At 35.9% G+C, this 16,801-nt stretch overlaps 1 protein-coding gene across 2 annotated transcripts in view; it reads left to right on the plus strand.

Moving 5' to 3' along the window:
• SEPTIN7 (septin 7) overlaps window positions 1-16,801 on the plus strand; it is a 105,170-nt gene that overhangs the window by 19,391 nt on the left and 68,978 nt on the right. Inside the window, exon 1 of one of the 2 annotated variants that reach the window (XM_050785489.1) lies at window positions 12,272-12,368. The exons of the other annotated variant lie outside the window; for it this stretch is intronic. Within the exon in view, the coding sequence (XP_050641446.1) occupies window positions 12,359-12,368 (10 nt within the window). The 5' untranslated portion in view covers window positions 12,272-12,358. Of the gene's footprint in view, window positions 1-12,271; window positions 12,369-16,801 lie in introns of those variants that run through there. 2 annotated transcript variants of the gene reach the window in all.

The following is a 16,801-nucleotide window of genomic DNA, read 5'->3' on the forward strand; positions in this document are numbered from 1 at the left end:
AATAGCAGGTTTAAAGTATTTGTTTAATGTCTGGGCTTTCTCAAGGACTGTTGCTTTTTTCTCCTGTATGTGGGCCATGCACTTTTGAGTTTTTTTTGCAAGGCTCATAATTTTCTCTTGAATACTAGACATTTTAAATATTTCAAATAATACAGTGTGGCAGCTCTGGAAATCAGATTCTCCCTTCCCTGCAGGGTTTGTTGTTGTTGCTCTTTGTTACTCTTTGTTATTTGCTTAGTTGCTTTTTGAACTAATTCTGTGAAGTTAATTTTTGCCATATGTTGTCACTGAAGTCTCTGCTTGGTTATCTTAGTAGTCACTTGTGAGTAGGCCTTTAGGAACTACCAGATACATCAAATAATGATAGCGCTTTGAAAGCGAGGCTTTGAAGGCATTCCATGATTGTTCTGTTTTTTTTCCAGTTGCCACTAGTCTGCTGGTTTTTACTGTGATGGTGTGCTGTTGGTTTTCAAGGCTAGAGTAGAGGTAGAGAGATGAGAATGGGCAAGTTAAAATGCAAGAGCTGCTGTTTTTACCAAGGCTCAGTCCCTTTTCTTGAATAAGCATTACATGGAGACCTGCAAGCTTTTATTTAATTTCCAGAATTTTAAGTAAGTTGAGTTGAACAGTTTGTGTCAGTTTTCTCCTTGCTTTTAATGCAGCAGAATTTTCTTGAGTATTTACTCCACCAAGTTTATTGATGTTCTCCTGTGACAAGTGTTTAAGAATGTTTTTCTAGTCAATATATCATTATCTGTCCATGCATATTTTTCTAAAATCTTACTTTTAATGGCTGCCTGGTATTTTAATACATGGAGGTACTGTAATATATTTTTAGTTTCACTTGTCTTTAGAACTCATCAAAAATTGTTACAATTTTTTACTATTATGAGCAGTGCTTTGTTGAATATTCTTTTATCTTAATCATGTATGATTCTCAAGACTATCCATTTCTGGAAGTGGAATTTGTTGAATTTAAGAGAATAAAAACTTCAGTGTTTGGTCCACATGGTTAAATTGCTCTTTAGGTAAGTGGTTTAAGTTTATATTCCAAGTCTTGTAGGAGAGTGTTTCTTTTTCCACATTGTCACCCAGTACTGGGCACTAATACGTTATTAATTTTATTTTTATTTTGAAATGGAGTCTCACTCTATCACCCAGGCTGGAGTGCAGTGGCACGATCTCAGCTCACTGCAGCCTCCACCTCCGGGGTTTAGATGATTCTCCTGCCTCAGCCTCCTGAGTAGCTGGGATTACAGTTGCGTGCCACCATGCCCGGCTAATTTTTGTATTTTTAGTAGAGACGGGGTTTCACCATGTTGGCCAGGATGGTCTCGAACTCCTGACTGACCTCAGATGATCCACCTGCCTCTTGGCCTCCCAAAGTGCTGGGATTACAGGCATGAGCTATCATGCCTGGCCTCATTTTATTTTTTTAATTTTTGGAGACAGCATCTCGCTCTGTTGCCCAGGCTGGAGTGCTGTAGCACTGTCCTGGCTCACTGTAACCTCTGCCTCCCAGGTTCAACCAATTCTTGTGCCTCAGCTTCCTGAGGAGCTGGGACTACCCGGCTAATTTTTTGTACTTTAGTAGAGACAGGATTTCACCATGTTACTCAGGGTAGTCTTGAACTCCTGAGCTCAGGCAGTCCTCCCGCATCAGCCTCCCAAAGTGCTAGGATTACAGGAGTGAGCCAGCACACTCAGCCTAATATTCATTTTATTTTATTTTATTTTTTTAAGAGATGGGATTCTATCTAGAGGTGATGGGAGACAGTGACAGATCATCAGGCATTAGATTCTCATAAGGATTGTGCAACCTAGATCCCTTCAATGAACAGTTCACAATAGGGTTCACTCTCCAATGAGAATTTAATGCCGCCGCTGATCTGACAGGTGCCAGAGCTCAGGCGGTAATACAAGAGGCTGGAGATATAGATAAAGCTTCACTTGACTTGCCCGCCACTTACCTCTTCTTGTGCAGCCCAGTTCCTAACAGGCCACGGACTGCTACCAGTTGGGGTAGCAGTTGGGGACCCCTGTAGTACGATATTTATAATTACATATGTGGTTACCTAATATTTCCATAATACAGCACTGGTCTAGACTGTAGGCCATTCTCCTTTAAAAAGAACCCTGCTTCCTTACAATTTTACTGTTTAGCAGCAGTGTTTTCTACCCCTTCTTAAAATTTTCAGCTACCACACCCCTGTTTTGTTCTAATATTAAAGATGACATCTAACACTCAATTTTTCTTTTCTGTTCTAAGCTCCATCATCATTCTGGGACATTTTTAGGCCCATGTGTAAGACACATTCAATAAGTTAGCTTCAGTTTCTTGACTATTCTTGAGACATCCTTTTTTTTCTCTCTCTGTCTCATCTGAGAGCCATCCTTTTAATAGCCCTGTGGGGGAATGAGTGAGAAGAAAAAAATTTAAAAGTAAAGAAAAAATTAAAAAAAAAAAAGAAGTAATAATCCTGTGGGGCTATCATCTGCAACTTACATTCCACTTCTAAAATCTTAATTGTATAGCCCATTGTAACCACAACTTACATATATTTATTTATTTTTTTGAGATGGAGTTTCGCTCTTGTTGCCCAGACTGGAGGGCAATGGCGTGGTCTTGGCTCACTGCAATCTCTGCCTCCCAGGTTCGAGGGATTCTTCTGCTTCAGCCTCCCAAGTAGCTGGGATTTCAGGCATGCCCCACCACGACTGGCTAATTTTGTGTTTTTAGTAGAGGTAGGGTTTCTCCATGTTGGTCAGGCTGATCTCGAACTCCTGACCTCAGGTGATCTGCCCACCTCGGCCTCCCAAAGTGCTGGGATTACAGGCACGAGCCACCGCGCCTAGCAACTTATTTTTTTTTACTATCTTCTGCACTTCCTGCCTTCCATCCTTGTTCCTCTCCATTTTCATTCACTGAATTGCTTCAACTGTATTTGTCAGCTCTCTTGATCTTGTACTTTTGTGTACCGTTCCTGCAAAGCAAGTTTCAAATGACTCCTACAGCTAATTTTATTTTACTCAAGTTATGGATTGCTGCTGGAGGAAAAGATCATATGGCTTCAGGGATACAGTCAAAGATTTGTGGTCTTCAGCCTTAACTAGGTGGACAAAATTGCTTGGATGGCTGCTATGTATTCCTAGTCTCTCTCTCTATTCTTAGGTTGCTGTTTCACATCTTTACCTCTTAAAATCCCCTACTTTCTTTTCTTTTTTTGGAATTTTCAAGTTGTTTTATCTCTGGTACTTAGGGAAAATCCTGTCCATCATTCCATAAATGTTATCTGTGTCCTACTTAACTTTGTCTACTACTTGGTGTTTTATATTACCATTCACACAAGTAGAACTATCTGCCTTTTTTTTTTTTTTTAAAGTGCTTAAAACTCTTGACCTTGTATTTTCTGGCTTCTATCCTATTGTTCTTCTCTTCAAAGATAAGCATTAAAAAATAATTGCTTATACTCACTTCCTGTAGTTTTTTTTTCTGCTTATTTATTTCCAGTCTGCCTTCTTCCCCTATCTTTCCATTGATACAGCTTTGACAGTGGTTTCCAGTAACCATAAGTAGATTTTTCTGTATCCTTTGATTGACCACTCCAGAGCATTTCGTGTAGTTAACCACTTCTTGAGGGGGCTGCTGCAGTTGACCTCCTTTGAAATGCTTCTGTGAGCTCTTTGATTCTTTTCTCTCAGCTTTTCCTAGATTTGTTTAGGTGATTATGATGGGATGTTGGTGTTGCTTCTTGGCCTGCTTCCTACTCTGTATGCTGTATTTGGATTCATATCCATGGCCTTGATACCATCTAAATGTTGATAACTTAAGATATTAATTATCTGTCTAACCTTGATGTTTCTAGCATTTCTAACCTTTATATATACAACTACCTACTAGACCTTATCTTCCCGAAGTCCAGTTAGCACCTTAACTCAGGTGATTTCTACTTTTAACAATTGGTACTCACCATTCATCTTAATTGCTCAAGCCTAAATTAAGAAATCCAAATTTTATCACCCTTCTACAAGTTAGTTACAGAGATCTGTCATTTCATCTCTTTAATATCTAACCTAGCATTGTCCAATAGCAATTTATTGCAAGCCACATATGTAATTAAGCTTTCATAATAGCCACATTTAAAAAGTAAAAATAAACAGGTGAAACTAGTTTTATAGTTTATGTAATTGGTGTATCTAAAATTTTATTTCAACATGCAATCAGTATAAAATTATTAATAAGATGTTTTTGATTCTTATTCTCATACTGTCTTTAAAATATGATATTTTGTACTTACAGCACGTCTTAATTCAGACTAGCTACATTTCAAGTACTCAGTAGCCACATGTAGCTAGTGGCTACCTTAATGGCTAATAGAGTTCTAACCTATATTTCTCTTTATCCTTACTGCCTCTTTCTTGGTTCAAGTCTTTATTTTTCCCCTGGGCAGCTGGAGCAGCTCTTGGGATTACTACCATTTTCTCCTCTAGTTCATCGTGAATATTCTTGTCAGTAGTAATTTTCTAAAGTATGAATGTGACTCTGCATGTGAATTGATGTGATTGTGCATTCCTCTTTGTATCTTTAATGCTCTTCCTAAGCTTTCAAGATGAAGTCTAAGTTCGTAAGTATGGCCAACAAAGTCCTTCCTCATCTGGCTTTTGCTTAACTTCCCTAAGCTGTACCTCCTTGATCCTAAAAATGAGTTGTATTGAACTATTTGTAGTTCCTATAAGGAACCATACTCTCTTCTTGCTTTTGGGCCTTTGCAGTTAATAACTCAACTGACTGAGACCCATATTCTGCAGCTCCCACCCTCATCTCTCATCAAATTAAGGTCTACTAGTCAGCCCTTCAGTATCTAAAGGATCTGATCCCAAGATAGGATGAAACATCCTTCCTTGTTTGCTCTCATGTATCCTTCTGTGCTTTCCTATATGAGAGCATTTGTCACTGAATTATTTTAATTGTCCTCTAGCTTACCTCACCTCCCTATTAGATTCTTAGCTTCTTGAGCAGGGACCTTGTTTTTATTAGCTTTTATATTCCTAATTACTAGAACACACATACATGTCTGACTTATTGTAAGTATGTTGAATGAATGAGTGAAGGAATAAGGTCAGTAAAGTCTAGGAAGTTAAGATCAGAGCAAAGAAAACTTGATTTAAATTTTAAGTTATCTCATTCTTGTATGTATTCATAGAGTTAAATATTAGAATCTTTTTAGCAGATTAACTGAGAATCCGGAATAGGATTAAGAAAATAAAAGTTGGTTCTGTCAGTACCCATTTGTTCATATCAGTAAAAAGAAGAGAGCTGGGGGCATGCTAAATAGGTAATGAACCTTTAAAATAGTTGAGGGATGAGGAACATAAAAACTGATATTTAGGACATGCCTATGTAATCTTGTAATATTTCAGTTTTCATTTTATATTAAATCTAGAATCTAGGCATTTTTAGACCAGTTATACTTAAAATATTTAAAACATTTAAATGGCAAATGAAGTTCTTTAACTTTTCCCTTAGGCTGTATGAGAGATGGTAGGAATTTGACTAAGCAAGTACCAGACACTTAATCTGTGTATGATAGAAGGCTTTTGTTAGGAATACTAAGGAGTTGAGAAGTAAACTTCTGCATTAATATCTTTTCCTTTTGTAGTCTGTAGTTGTTTTTCATATTTAGAATTACATACACTTTAGGAGAAACATACTTCATAAAACAATATGCTATATATATGTATATTTGTATATATATTATATATATAAATATATATATATTTGTGTATATATATTTTATATATTTTAAAATCCAAAGGGAGGTGGATTGAACTTGAAGTTATTTAGAAAAGATAAATGGTAATTTTTGAAATGTAAAGTTCCTAATGTAAACCTTGGATATTTGTAGCCTGATGTTTAAACTGCACATACTAAAAGGAGAAATAGAATTTGGGTGTATTAAGATAATTTGAGGTGTATTAAGATAATTTGAGGTGTACATTATAATCCCTAATCATTTTAGTTTTTTATTAAACATCTCATTTTGTAATGGTAGTGGGAAGTTGAAGGTTTATAGTTCCTTCTAGGATTGTGTTTTTCTTGAATTCTGATTTTTATTAGGCTTCCATTCTGTTACAACTCCCCTTGATCAATTTTTTGTTGTTACTAAAAAGCATATTTAATAGTTTTCAAAATAAGTTGCTGCTTTTTTCTATTGGAAAATTTTTGTCTATTGGTTTGTTGAAAATTAGCATTCAGAGCTTTAAAAATGGTAATGGGATTTTAGATAGCAAGATTTGGGTAACTTTGGAACAGGAACAAATGGCAAGAGAACGTAAAGAATTCTAAGAGTTTCAATAATCTATCTATTAGAACTTGTTTGAAACGTAGTGTTATTTGAATACATTTGTGCTGAACTTATTTAACCTTAGAAGGAAGTTACTGGATATTGCATTTAAGTTGATTTTTTTCATCAAACAGTGGAGTTACTGTAGTTTGATTTTTCTTAACTATGCTTTTAACATACAGATTTAACATCTAAAAGATTTTATAAAGCATATCTAGCAGATACGCTTTTAGAAAAGATTATTTGATAAATGTTGCTTCTTACATGACTAATGTTTGAAATCAAGGAATACTTTAAAGACCCAGGGGTATTTTTGTAGAAGCTTGGATGAATATACTTTTATTTATATGTACTTAAAAATGCCACAATTGTATCGCTCACATCTATAATTAATATTTCCTTATCCAGAGATATTTCACACTGGCACTGTGAACATTTGTGCAGGAAAAGAATCAGTGGGTGATAAAGTCTTTTGAATTACAGACTATGGTTGATTTTAGAATGTAGGGTATGGAAAAATTCTTATAAGATAGGAAAAGTCTATATGTTTTAATCAACCAGTATTTATTTATTTATTTATTTATTTATTTATTTATTTATTTATTTTGAGACAGTCTTGCTCTGTCGTCCAAGTTGGAGTGCAGTGGTGCTATCTTGGCTCACTGTAACCTTTGCCTCCCAGGTTCAAGCGATTCTCCTGCCTCAGCCTCCAGAGTAGCTGGGACAACAGGTGTGCGCCTCCATGCCTGGCTAATTTTTGTATTTTTAGTAGAGACAGGGTTTCACTATGTTGGCCAGGCAGGTCTCGAACTCCTGACTTCAAGAGACCTACCCGCCTCGGCCTCCCAAAATGCTGGGATTACAGGCGAGAGCCACCATGCCTGGCCAAATTATTAGTATATTTTCTGAATAGTATTTGTGCTAGGTAGCTTCAGAGCCGTATTTTTGTATCTGATAGGACACTTTTATACGAATTTTGGGATGATTTGTTTTTAGCAGAGCCAAACCAATGTTTTATCTTTGTACAGCATTTCTTCCTCAGAAGATGTTTTCCTGAAAGAGTAGTCATTCAGATTTTTAAAATATGTACTGTGTGTCATCACCTTGCTAAGAACATAGAGATGAATATGACATGGTTCTCTCCCTCTGGGAAATCAGTCATATGGGGGAGCTGACAAAGTGTTTAAAATAATTTTATTTAAAAAGTTAAAGTTATTTATTATGATAATTACATGCAAATAATTGTCTACTATAAATCATCCTAGTTACTCCTCTTTGTCACCATGTTACGGAGACTACTTTTATTTTTTAAGTTACCAGTGACCTTATTTCCAAATTTTATCAGTATGTTTGTTTCTATTGTGGTATCTTTCTCTGTAGCATTCAGCATAGTTGAATGAATCCTCCATCCCTGAGATGATCTTGATTTTCTTCCTGTCTCCACTGGCTGATCTTTCTCTACCTAACCTCTCAATGTTAGAGCGCTCAGGGCTTTGTCTCGACCCCCCTTCCTTTTTTTTTTTTTTTTTTTTTTTTTTAAAAGACTGGAGTTTCTCTCTTGTTGCCCAGGCTGGAGTGCAGTGGCACGATCTTGGCTCACTGCAACCTCTGCCTCCCAGGTTCAAGCGATTCTTGTGCCTCAGCCTCCCGAGTAGCTGGGACTACAGGCATGCACCACCAAGTCCAGCCCATTTTTGTATTTTTAGTAGAGAAGGGGTTTCACCATGTTGGCCAAGATGTTCTCGATCTCCTGACCTTGTGATCCACCCGCCTCGGTCTCCCAAAGTGCTGGGATTACAGGCATAAGCCACTGTGCCCGGCCGACCCCCTTCTTTTTATCTTCTTTCGTCTGTCTTTGGGAATCCAATCCTTTTTCAATAGTATCTGTATGGCGATGATTCCTAAATCTATATTTTCAGCACCAGCCAACCATGAGATTTCTCACTCTGTTGCCCAGGCTGGAGTGTAGTGCCATGATCACAGCTCACTGAGGCCTTAACCTCCTGGGCTAAAGCAGTCCTCTCGCCTTGGCCTCCCAAAGTTTGGAATTACAAGCATGAACCACTCTGGATGGCCGAGAACTATCTTTAAAACAATAATCAGGTCACTTGCCTGTGAAAAATCCTCTAGTGGCTTCTTATCATGCCTAAAATAACATCCATATACTTCCTACTTTGGCTAAGTCCCAAATGATCTGGCCCCTACTTCCCTCCCTGACCTCATTTCCTGTCACTCATCCCCTTGTCCACTACTTCACTTCGTTATAGTTAACGGAACTTCTTTTTTTTTTGGAGACAAAGTCTCGCTCTGTCGCCCAGGCTCGAGTGCAGTGGCACAATCTCGGCTCACTGCAACTTCCACCCCGCAGGTTCAGGCCATTCTCCTGCCTCAGCCTCCAGAGTAGCTGGGACTACAGGCATACGCTGCCATGCCCTGCTAATTTTTTGTAGTTTTTAGTAGAGGTGGAGTTTCACTGTGTTGCCCAGGCTGATCTCAAACTCCTGAGCTCAGGCAATCCGCCTACCTTGGCTTTCTTTTTACTCTTGGAAATACCAAGTTCATCCCCACTTTAGGGCCTACCCCTTTGCCTGGAATGGTTTCCCGCTTTTCACAATTTTAAAATAGTACTGTGTGCCAAAGACTGTTCTCGTTGCTGAGGATAAAGCAGTGAATAAGAGACAAGGGCAGACCCTGAGGCATTTTTGTTATACCTCTTATCTGATGGGTTCCTTGAAGGTGCAGTCTAAAATTCTGTATTCTTTGAAACTACTTCAGCTTGCTCTCAGTAGCTTCCTTTTTTGATGTACAATTTATGTAATTCATTCAATCTCTGCCTTGATGGAGCTTACATTGCGGGCAGGATGGAGGTCACAGTAAACAAGATGGGTAAAATGTGTGTTGGATGGTGGCAAGAGCTAAGGAGAAGCATACAGCAAGCAGCAATGTGCTGAGGAGTGGGGTTGTAATTTTAAATAAGGTGATTAGGGCAGGCCTTTTTGAAGGTGACATTTGAGTAATAAAAATAATCTGTGGCTGGGGCTCGGTGACTTACGCCTGTCATCCCAGCACTTTGGGAGGCCAAGGCGGGTGGATCATGAGGTCAGGAGTTCAAGACCAGTCTGGCCAAGATGATGAAACTCCGTCTCTACTAAAAATACAAAAATACAAAAATTAGCCAGGTGTGGTGGCACATGCCTGTAATCCCAGCTAGTTGGGAGGCTGAGGCAGGGAATTGCTTGAACCTGGAAGGCAGAGGTTGCAGTGAGCTGAGATCACGCCACTGCCTGCCAGCCTGGGTGACAGTGAAATTCCGTCTCAAAAAAAAAAACCAAAACTATTCCAAATAAAAAAAGCAACAAGTACAAAAGCCATGAAATGAAAGTATGCAGTGTATGTTTGGGGAATAGTTAGGGATTCAGTGCTGGGGAAAGCGACGTGAGCAAGGGGAGGAAGAGTTGCAGGAGATGAGACCAGAAGTAAGAGTAGAGCCAGATCTTGCTAGACTTTGTTGGCTAGCGGCTTTCAGCATTCGTGCACGTTGGAACTACATGAGGAGCTTTAAAAAATACTCATGGATGGGTCTCACTTGCAGAGATTAATTTAATTGATCTGGAGGTGCAGCTGGGACATTCGGATTTTATAAAAGCTCCCCCACGTGATTCTAAAATGCTGTTAAGGTGGAAAAACACTGTAGACCATTATTGGGACTTCGGCTTTTACTTTTGAGGAGGTTTGGAAGTCATTGGATGGTTTTGTCATGGAATAATTTTGTAATTAACTTTAAAACTGGGGTTTTGTTTATGCTTTTATTTAACTATAAAACTGACTCCAATTGTTTGAAGTGGTTTGTGATATAACTCAGATATGTCTCAGTATAAAAAGATACACTTTTCAGTTTGGCCAAGGATTATCTATTTTATTTTCTATACTATTAGTTGCCTTTCAGTTTGCACAGTTCACATTTGTCTCCTCTTTCCATCTGTTTCTGCTTATCATCTTTAGCGTCCTTCCTTTTCCTGTATCTAACTGTCTACATTTCTTTAAATTCTGGACTTCAGTTTAATTAATAGAACTTGAAATACAGCATTGTATAAAAAGATTTTAACCAAAACATTTGCATTTGTCTTATCTGAGCTGTCTTAATCCGGTGACTGACAAAGCAAAGTTGCGTGAAATTAACATTTTTTTCCTTCTTGTAATTTAAAACTTGGTTCCTGTATACCTTCCTGGAACTTTATACTTTTATATCTTTTCTACCATTTCTGTAAAACCTCAACTGCAGGGTGCAATAATGGACCTTATTTTCTATATTTCAGCAGGACAGCTGCTGAAAGTGGGTTTAAACTCACTGGCATTATATCCCACACAAAAAGTACTACTTTTTGACATGTTTAGAAAAAAGTCTGCCTTTAATTTCTTTGTAATTTACCTCTAATTTGTTGAGTTACATGTAAGTAACTTTTTTTTTCCCCCCTGTCTTTTGCTGTGTTTCAATGGATTTGCCTCTCCTGTTTGGACCGAATATGTCATTACAATTCTTGGAATTCTTTGTTTACTGTGCCTCTGTGGATTTCTTCTGTTGGAATCTGGAACACTGGAATGATGGAAATGTGTTCTTTACAAAGTAGCTGTGAGTATACTACATAATTTATACAGAGATTTTTTTCAGTCTCAGTTAAATTTAACTTACAGTTGGATGAAATATGAGCCAAGGAAACCTTAGGTTTAATACATATTTCTAACTCCACTCATAGCAGACTTTCAAATATTTGACTTAAAGATATTAGATTCTGATTAGTCTCTTAATTATTATGTTTACAGTTAGCTCTTCATTTTAATGGGCTTAGTTTTTAAAATTTGGCTTAAGAATTAGTTTTATGAAATAAAAGCCAAAGATTATGGATGGAATGTTTATCTACATGACTAGTAAACATTGTAGACTTCTGTTCTTTGTTAAATCCAAATGTATTGCATTGATGTTTTGATCTCATGAGTGCTTTTTAAATGAGAATTAAACGTGGCAGAAACTTTTAAGAGAATGTGTGCCTCTTTTTGCTATTGTTTTTTATGTTGAGATAAGACTACCTCCAAAGTAAAATTAACCAATAAGACTCTGCTTATTCAGATAGTCTTAACTATGGACAGTATTTCTCACATGTGGGTAAGTTAGAAGTCAGAGTTATTTACTACACCAATTTGGAAGTAGATTTCTTTGAATTACTCATGAAACTATTGTTGAGGTCATCTAGGAATAAAAAACCAATAGAAAAAATGAAGTTATAATTTACTTTAAAACTTGGATAAACCTGAAGATAAAGGCAGCAGGATCATGTGAAACCTTGAAGTGACAAAATTGGACCTGGCATAACAGCGTGAATGATACTGTAGCTGGTTGGCACTGATCACAAGAGCCTTCAAGAATTTATTTTTAAAAATTGCTTTAAATTCAACACTTTGATTTCATTTCATGAATAAGAAGACAAATTTCAAGAATCTCATACCTGTGGTAATTAGTGTGATCAAAGGAGATAATTGAAAAGGATTCTTAATATTGTATGAAGGGGATTTGAATTTTTTTGTTGTGAAAAATCCTGTGTTATTTTGCTTTTTTAGTTGGTTGGTCAATCATCTTGTTACTAACTGCTGTCAATTAAAATCTTTGCTCTGAGGCAGGTTTTCTAAATTTTTATTTCATTCCCTTGGATTTTTGTAATTAACCATTATATTGTCAATCAACTCATGCTCAAATAATTTTGTCCATTTAAGAATTGATAGTTTTATTGATAATGCCATGGAATTAGTTTGATTTGCTATGAATAATAGTATAATTTTCTAAAATAGGTTCATGAAGGGAATTTGAAATGTGTGACAGAATAGTATTGTTGATACATGAATAACTTGGCCCTTTTTGCTTTTGTCAGCAACAGAAGAACCTTGAAGGCTATGTGGGATTTGCCAATCTCCCAAATCAAGTATACAGAAAATCAGTGAAGAGAGGTTTTGAATTCACGCTTATGGTAGTGGGTAAGATATGATTCCTTATTAAAATGGAACTTTGGTTTAAGTTTTAAACCGTTAGTCAACTCTGAATGAATTTAAGAAAATACTAGCACAGATATCTATAGTGATCATATCTTTGTTATATTTTCTCTTAGGTGCATACATTTTAAAATTTAACTCGGTGGCATAATGGGATTTATGTCGTCTTGCCTCTTTTTTAAAGGTAGAAACTAAAAGTTGAGAAATGGTGGGTGATAGTGTTGGAGTGAAACTCTAGAGAAGTTATCTTCAGTTGGTAGTGCTACAAAAGAAAATAGCATCTGGTGGTTATTACTCCTGGATAGTTTTGTTTTCTGGTTTATGTGCTATAGTGGAGTATCATGTAAGCATTTAACTTAATGTGCTCTGAATTTTGAAAAGTAAGGTAGGATAGAGGATCATAATAATGTAGTTGATTACCCTTGGAATTCATTAATTGAATGTAAGCACTGGAATGAGTAAAATATGACTCTCCTCATCCTCTAATTCAGTTTCAGTTTTCTTTTGTGTTTCATTCCACGAACACCTTACCCTGCCTGTATAGTCCATTTGAAAATACTGTTCAGGATAATTTTGACTGTAGGTTGGTAACATCATTATTATATATGAAGAAACATACTGTGCCTTTCCCATCTGTAAGATTAGTCATCTTCAGTGACAATCTTATTCTTAAATGACTACACAGTATTTTCACCTCATATAGGCTGACTTTAGAACCCAAGTTATGAATATTGTATAGTGTAACTTTGTTGTATTTCTCTTGTTTTAAGAAGGTGAATTGCAGGTTAGTGGATTAGCTATCCTTAACAAAGAAAATTGAGTTGATGCTATACTTTTTAGGTAGTATACACTTTTGTTAATTATATTTCAACTCTAATATTTTGATGCTGAATTAGGTTAATTGAACTAGCTGTGAAATACTCCTTTATTGGGAGGTAGAATATTTTATGTACTGACCGCAATATTTTACCTGTTGGTCAGTTTTGGCTCTTTGGAAGTTGTATACATTGTAAGAGTTCACAGTTAAAACATGGTACAAAATTTGCAAATTTGATACTTTATAGCATTGGTTACCTTGTCTATGTATCTCTTGTTGAGTAGAAGTGTAGTATATCTAGCTTGCAAACTGCTGCTGTGGAATAGAGGTCGGTCTAGATAGAGGGATAAAATAATGCAGCGCATACCTTTTCTTCAGCAGGTTGGTAACATCATCATTATATGAGAAACACTGTCTCTTACCTCTACATGTGTAATATTAATAATCTTAAGTGACAAACTGTAGACAAATAGAATTTTTTCACTTATGAGAAAACCTCCTAGGTCCATTAGGAGAACTGTAACACTTTAAAAAATTTTCCTTTGACATTAGAATTTTAGTTTAAAGAATAACTTTTCTAATCATACTTAGTAGGATAATGTCTGGTGATCAAGGCCAGAGAGTTGATTTAAAATCTCTGTGGCATTTTTCCAAATGAAAAAAATCAAATAGTCATCTGATGTTGATTTTTAGAGGAGATATTCAGTCTCTAGATGTATATTACTTATTAGCTTTTCTAATTAATCCCTTTGTGAAATGCAGCTTTTCTTTTTTCTCTTCCTAATGATAAGACGTCAACTGAGGCCAAAAAAAAAATAGGTGTTAATATCCTTATTTTCAAGTGTTAATATCTTTACTCTGTTTTCCCACTAAGCCTTGAACATTGTTTAATTAACTACATTTGAATAGATATGTTGAGTGCAGGTATTAAATATTTTCATCTATATAGGTGTAGTGCCTAATACGTAGTCACTTACTAAGTATCTAATCACTTAGTATCTAATATGTTGATTTATTTTTCACATTTTAGGCTGACTCTAACAGCATCATTTGCAAATCATAGAAAGCTAAAACCAACCTTGCTTTAATATTCTTGACTTAAAAACTTTCAGCTATTCCTTATGAGCTAAATCCTCATTTTTGGGATCTAAACTCAGAATAAATTTGGCTCCCACATTACAACTCTTCGTTTACAACTTACACATTGATATCAACTGAGAATCTGTAACAGATTTTTTTATTGAACTCTTTGTACTTTGTCGGAAAACCTTTAATAATCTTGCTTCATAAGCAATGTTTATTGAGTTCTTGCTTGAGTGACTTATTTGTATCAAAGAAGCATGCTGTGTATTCCCATATTTTCTCTCTTAAAGGAGCTTCTGATTTATATGACAAGATAAACCACATAAAAATGGGGTCAGTAGAATCATACAAAAGTTTAAGGGTGTAGAGCCATAGAAATTTAAGGGTATAGGAGAGTTTGCCTTGGTTGGAGATTATTATTGCCTTCTTTTGAAAAGGGAGGCATTAGGACAAATTTTTGAAGGATAGAATTGGGGCCAAGATTGAGGAAGCAGTCCTGTTGGGGGAAATAATAGCCATCATTTACATAACTTTTTTACGTGTGAGGCAATGTTTTAAGTACTTTATGGACATTATCTACTAACTCACAATTCTTACAACAGCCCTATGAAGTAGATATTGTTATCCCATTTTGGAGATGAAGAAACTGAGGCATAGAGAGATTAGGTTACTTGCCCATGGTTACATTGCTAGCAGATGGCAGAACCAAACCCATTCTACTGCTCAGTTAGTCTGGTGTGTTCTTAACCACCATGCAGAGGCTTATCTGGGGATACTGGGTATAGTGCAGTGTTTATAAGAGTACATCCAATATGCCTTGAACTGAGATGAATTCAGTGAAAGAGAGGATGAATGAGAATGAGAACTAGAGAACTTAAATAGTACAAGTAATTTTTCCTGTTATTCCACTAGAATGAGCGTCTGGCCTAGAGTGGGTGTGAAATGGGGGAGGTGCATTTGCTATTTTCCTAGTCATTATCAGCTTCCACATAGTTTGATAGTGTGAACTTCTCAGTTTGCTGAATGTTATAGTCTAGTGACAACAGGGCACCTAAATACAAATCGGTCACTTTTTATGTGCTCAAAGAAAGTTACCTATTTTAGTGGAGGAGGAAGATAGGTTGTTAGCTTATATGTAATTGTGCTTTATGGATGATATAAGGAATTTTTCAAGATTTTTTTCACAGCACACTGACTTTAGGATCTGACCCCTAAGATGTAACTTTATAATTAGAAATAAAGCTGGAAAGGTAGACTAGCCAGGATTTTGGAAACCCTGATTGGCAATTTGATGGGGAGATTAGAATTCTTGATTTTGAATCTTGAAAAATTTAGGCATATCAAATAATGAAGACATGTAGATCTCTATTCATTGAAGTTGTCTAACCTGTTTGGCTTAGAACTTGACTGTCATTAGTGTGCTCCCTAATTAGACTTAACTGTGATAGAGAATAAATTTTTAATTGTAATATCCTGTTTTTGCTAGAATTTTTCAAGGAGGCAGAACTCAGAAGACTGTAGTTTGCTTTATTTAACTTGAAATAGTTTTTAAAACAGGTGGTATTAAACCTATTATTCTGAATCCTAGGAAGATAGAATCCAAAATTCAGTCATTTCTGTAATCTTGAACTTTGCAAAATTTTTGTGATTACAGAATTTTAAAAATTTAATGATATGTCAATAATGTGTTTGACCTATGCTATATGTCTTTTAGTGGCAGGTTGGCTTTCCATTTTTTTTTTTTTTCCAGCGGGAGAGAGCTTAGAACATGTTGGCTTAGCCATTTTTTGGGATTCAGAGTTTATCATAATTTTTTTTTTTGTATATGCCTTATCAGAGAAAGTTTACGAGTTTTTTAGTTAGCGATAGGATATACGATGACTATCCTAGTTGTCATTTTCCTCCACTACCTGTTGATGTTTGAGTTGATAGAATAACATTTATATCAGTTTATCAGTTATTTGAAAAAATGGAAAGATAATATTGACTCAAAATTTTGTATCTAGGCTGTTGAGTATTTTGTGGTATTTTTAAGATATGTTAGCTCCTTGAAATGCTTTGAGTTATGATTTTAAGGTTTTTCCTTGAGCTCCGTATTTTTATTTTGCTTTTATTAATAGAAGTAACTTAACCGATAATGACTTCACAACATTGGGAATATCCTAAAATCCATTGATTTATACACTTTAAAATGGTGAATTTTATCGTAGAAAAAGTAATTCAAAGAGAAAGTTTAGAAGAAAAAAAATCACGTAATTCCACATGTCCACTATTTTAATTTTGTACATTCCTTCTAGCTGTTAAATCTGAATATTTTTAAAGCACTTAAAAATGAAGTTAATATATTTCATTGCAGAAATTGGAAAATGCAGAAGAGCAAAACGAAAATATTGTCATCTGTCATCTATTGATCATAACTCTTAAGTATAGGAACATTTAGTATTCTTATGTGTATCTGTAATGTTCTATGATTGCCTTTTAAATGTGCAGTTAAATTGTGATTATCTTGTGATATCTT

The sequence above is a fragment of the Macaca thibetana genome, chromosome 3, assembly GCF_024542745.1.
Source record: "Macaca thibetana thibetana isolate TM-01 chromosome 3, ASM2454274v1, whole genome shotgun sequence".
Classification (NCBI taxonomy): domain Eukaryota; kingdom Metazoa; phylum Chordata; class Mammalia; order Primates; family Cercopithecidae; genus Macaca; species Macaca thibetana.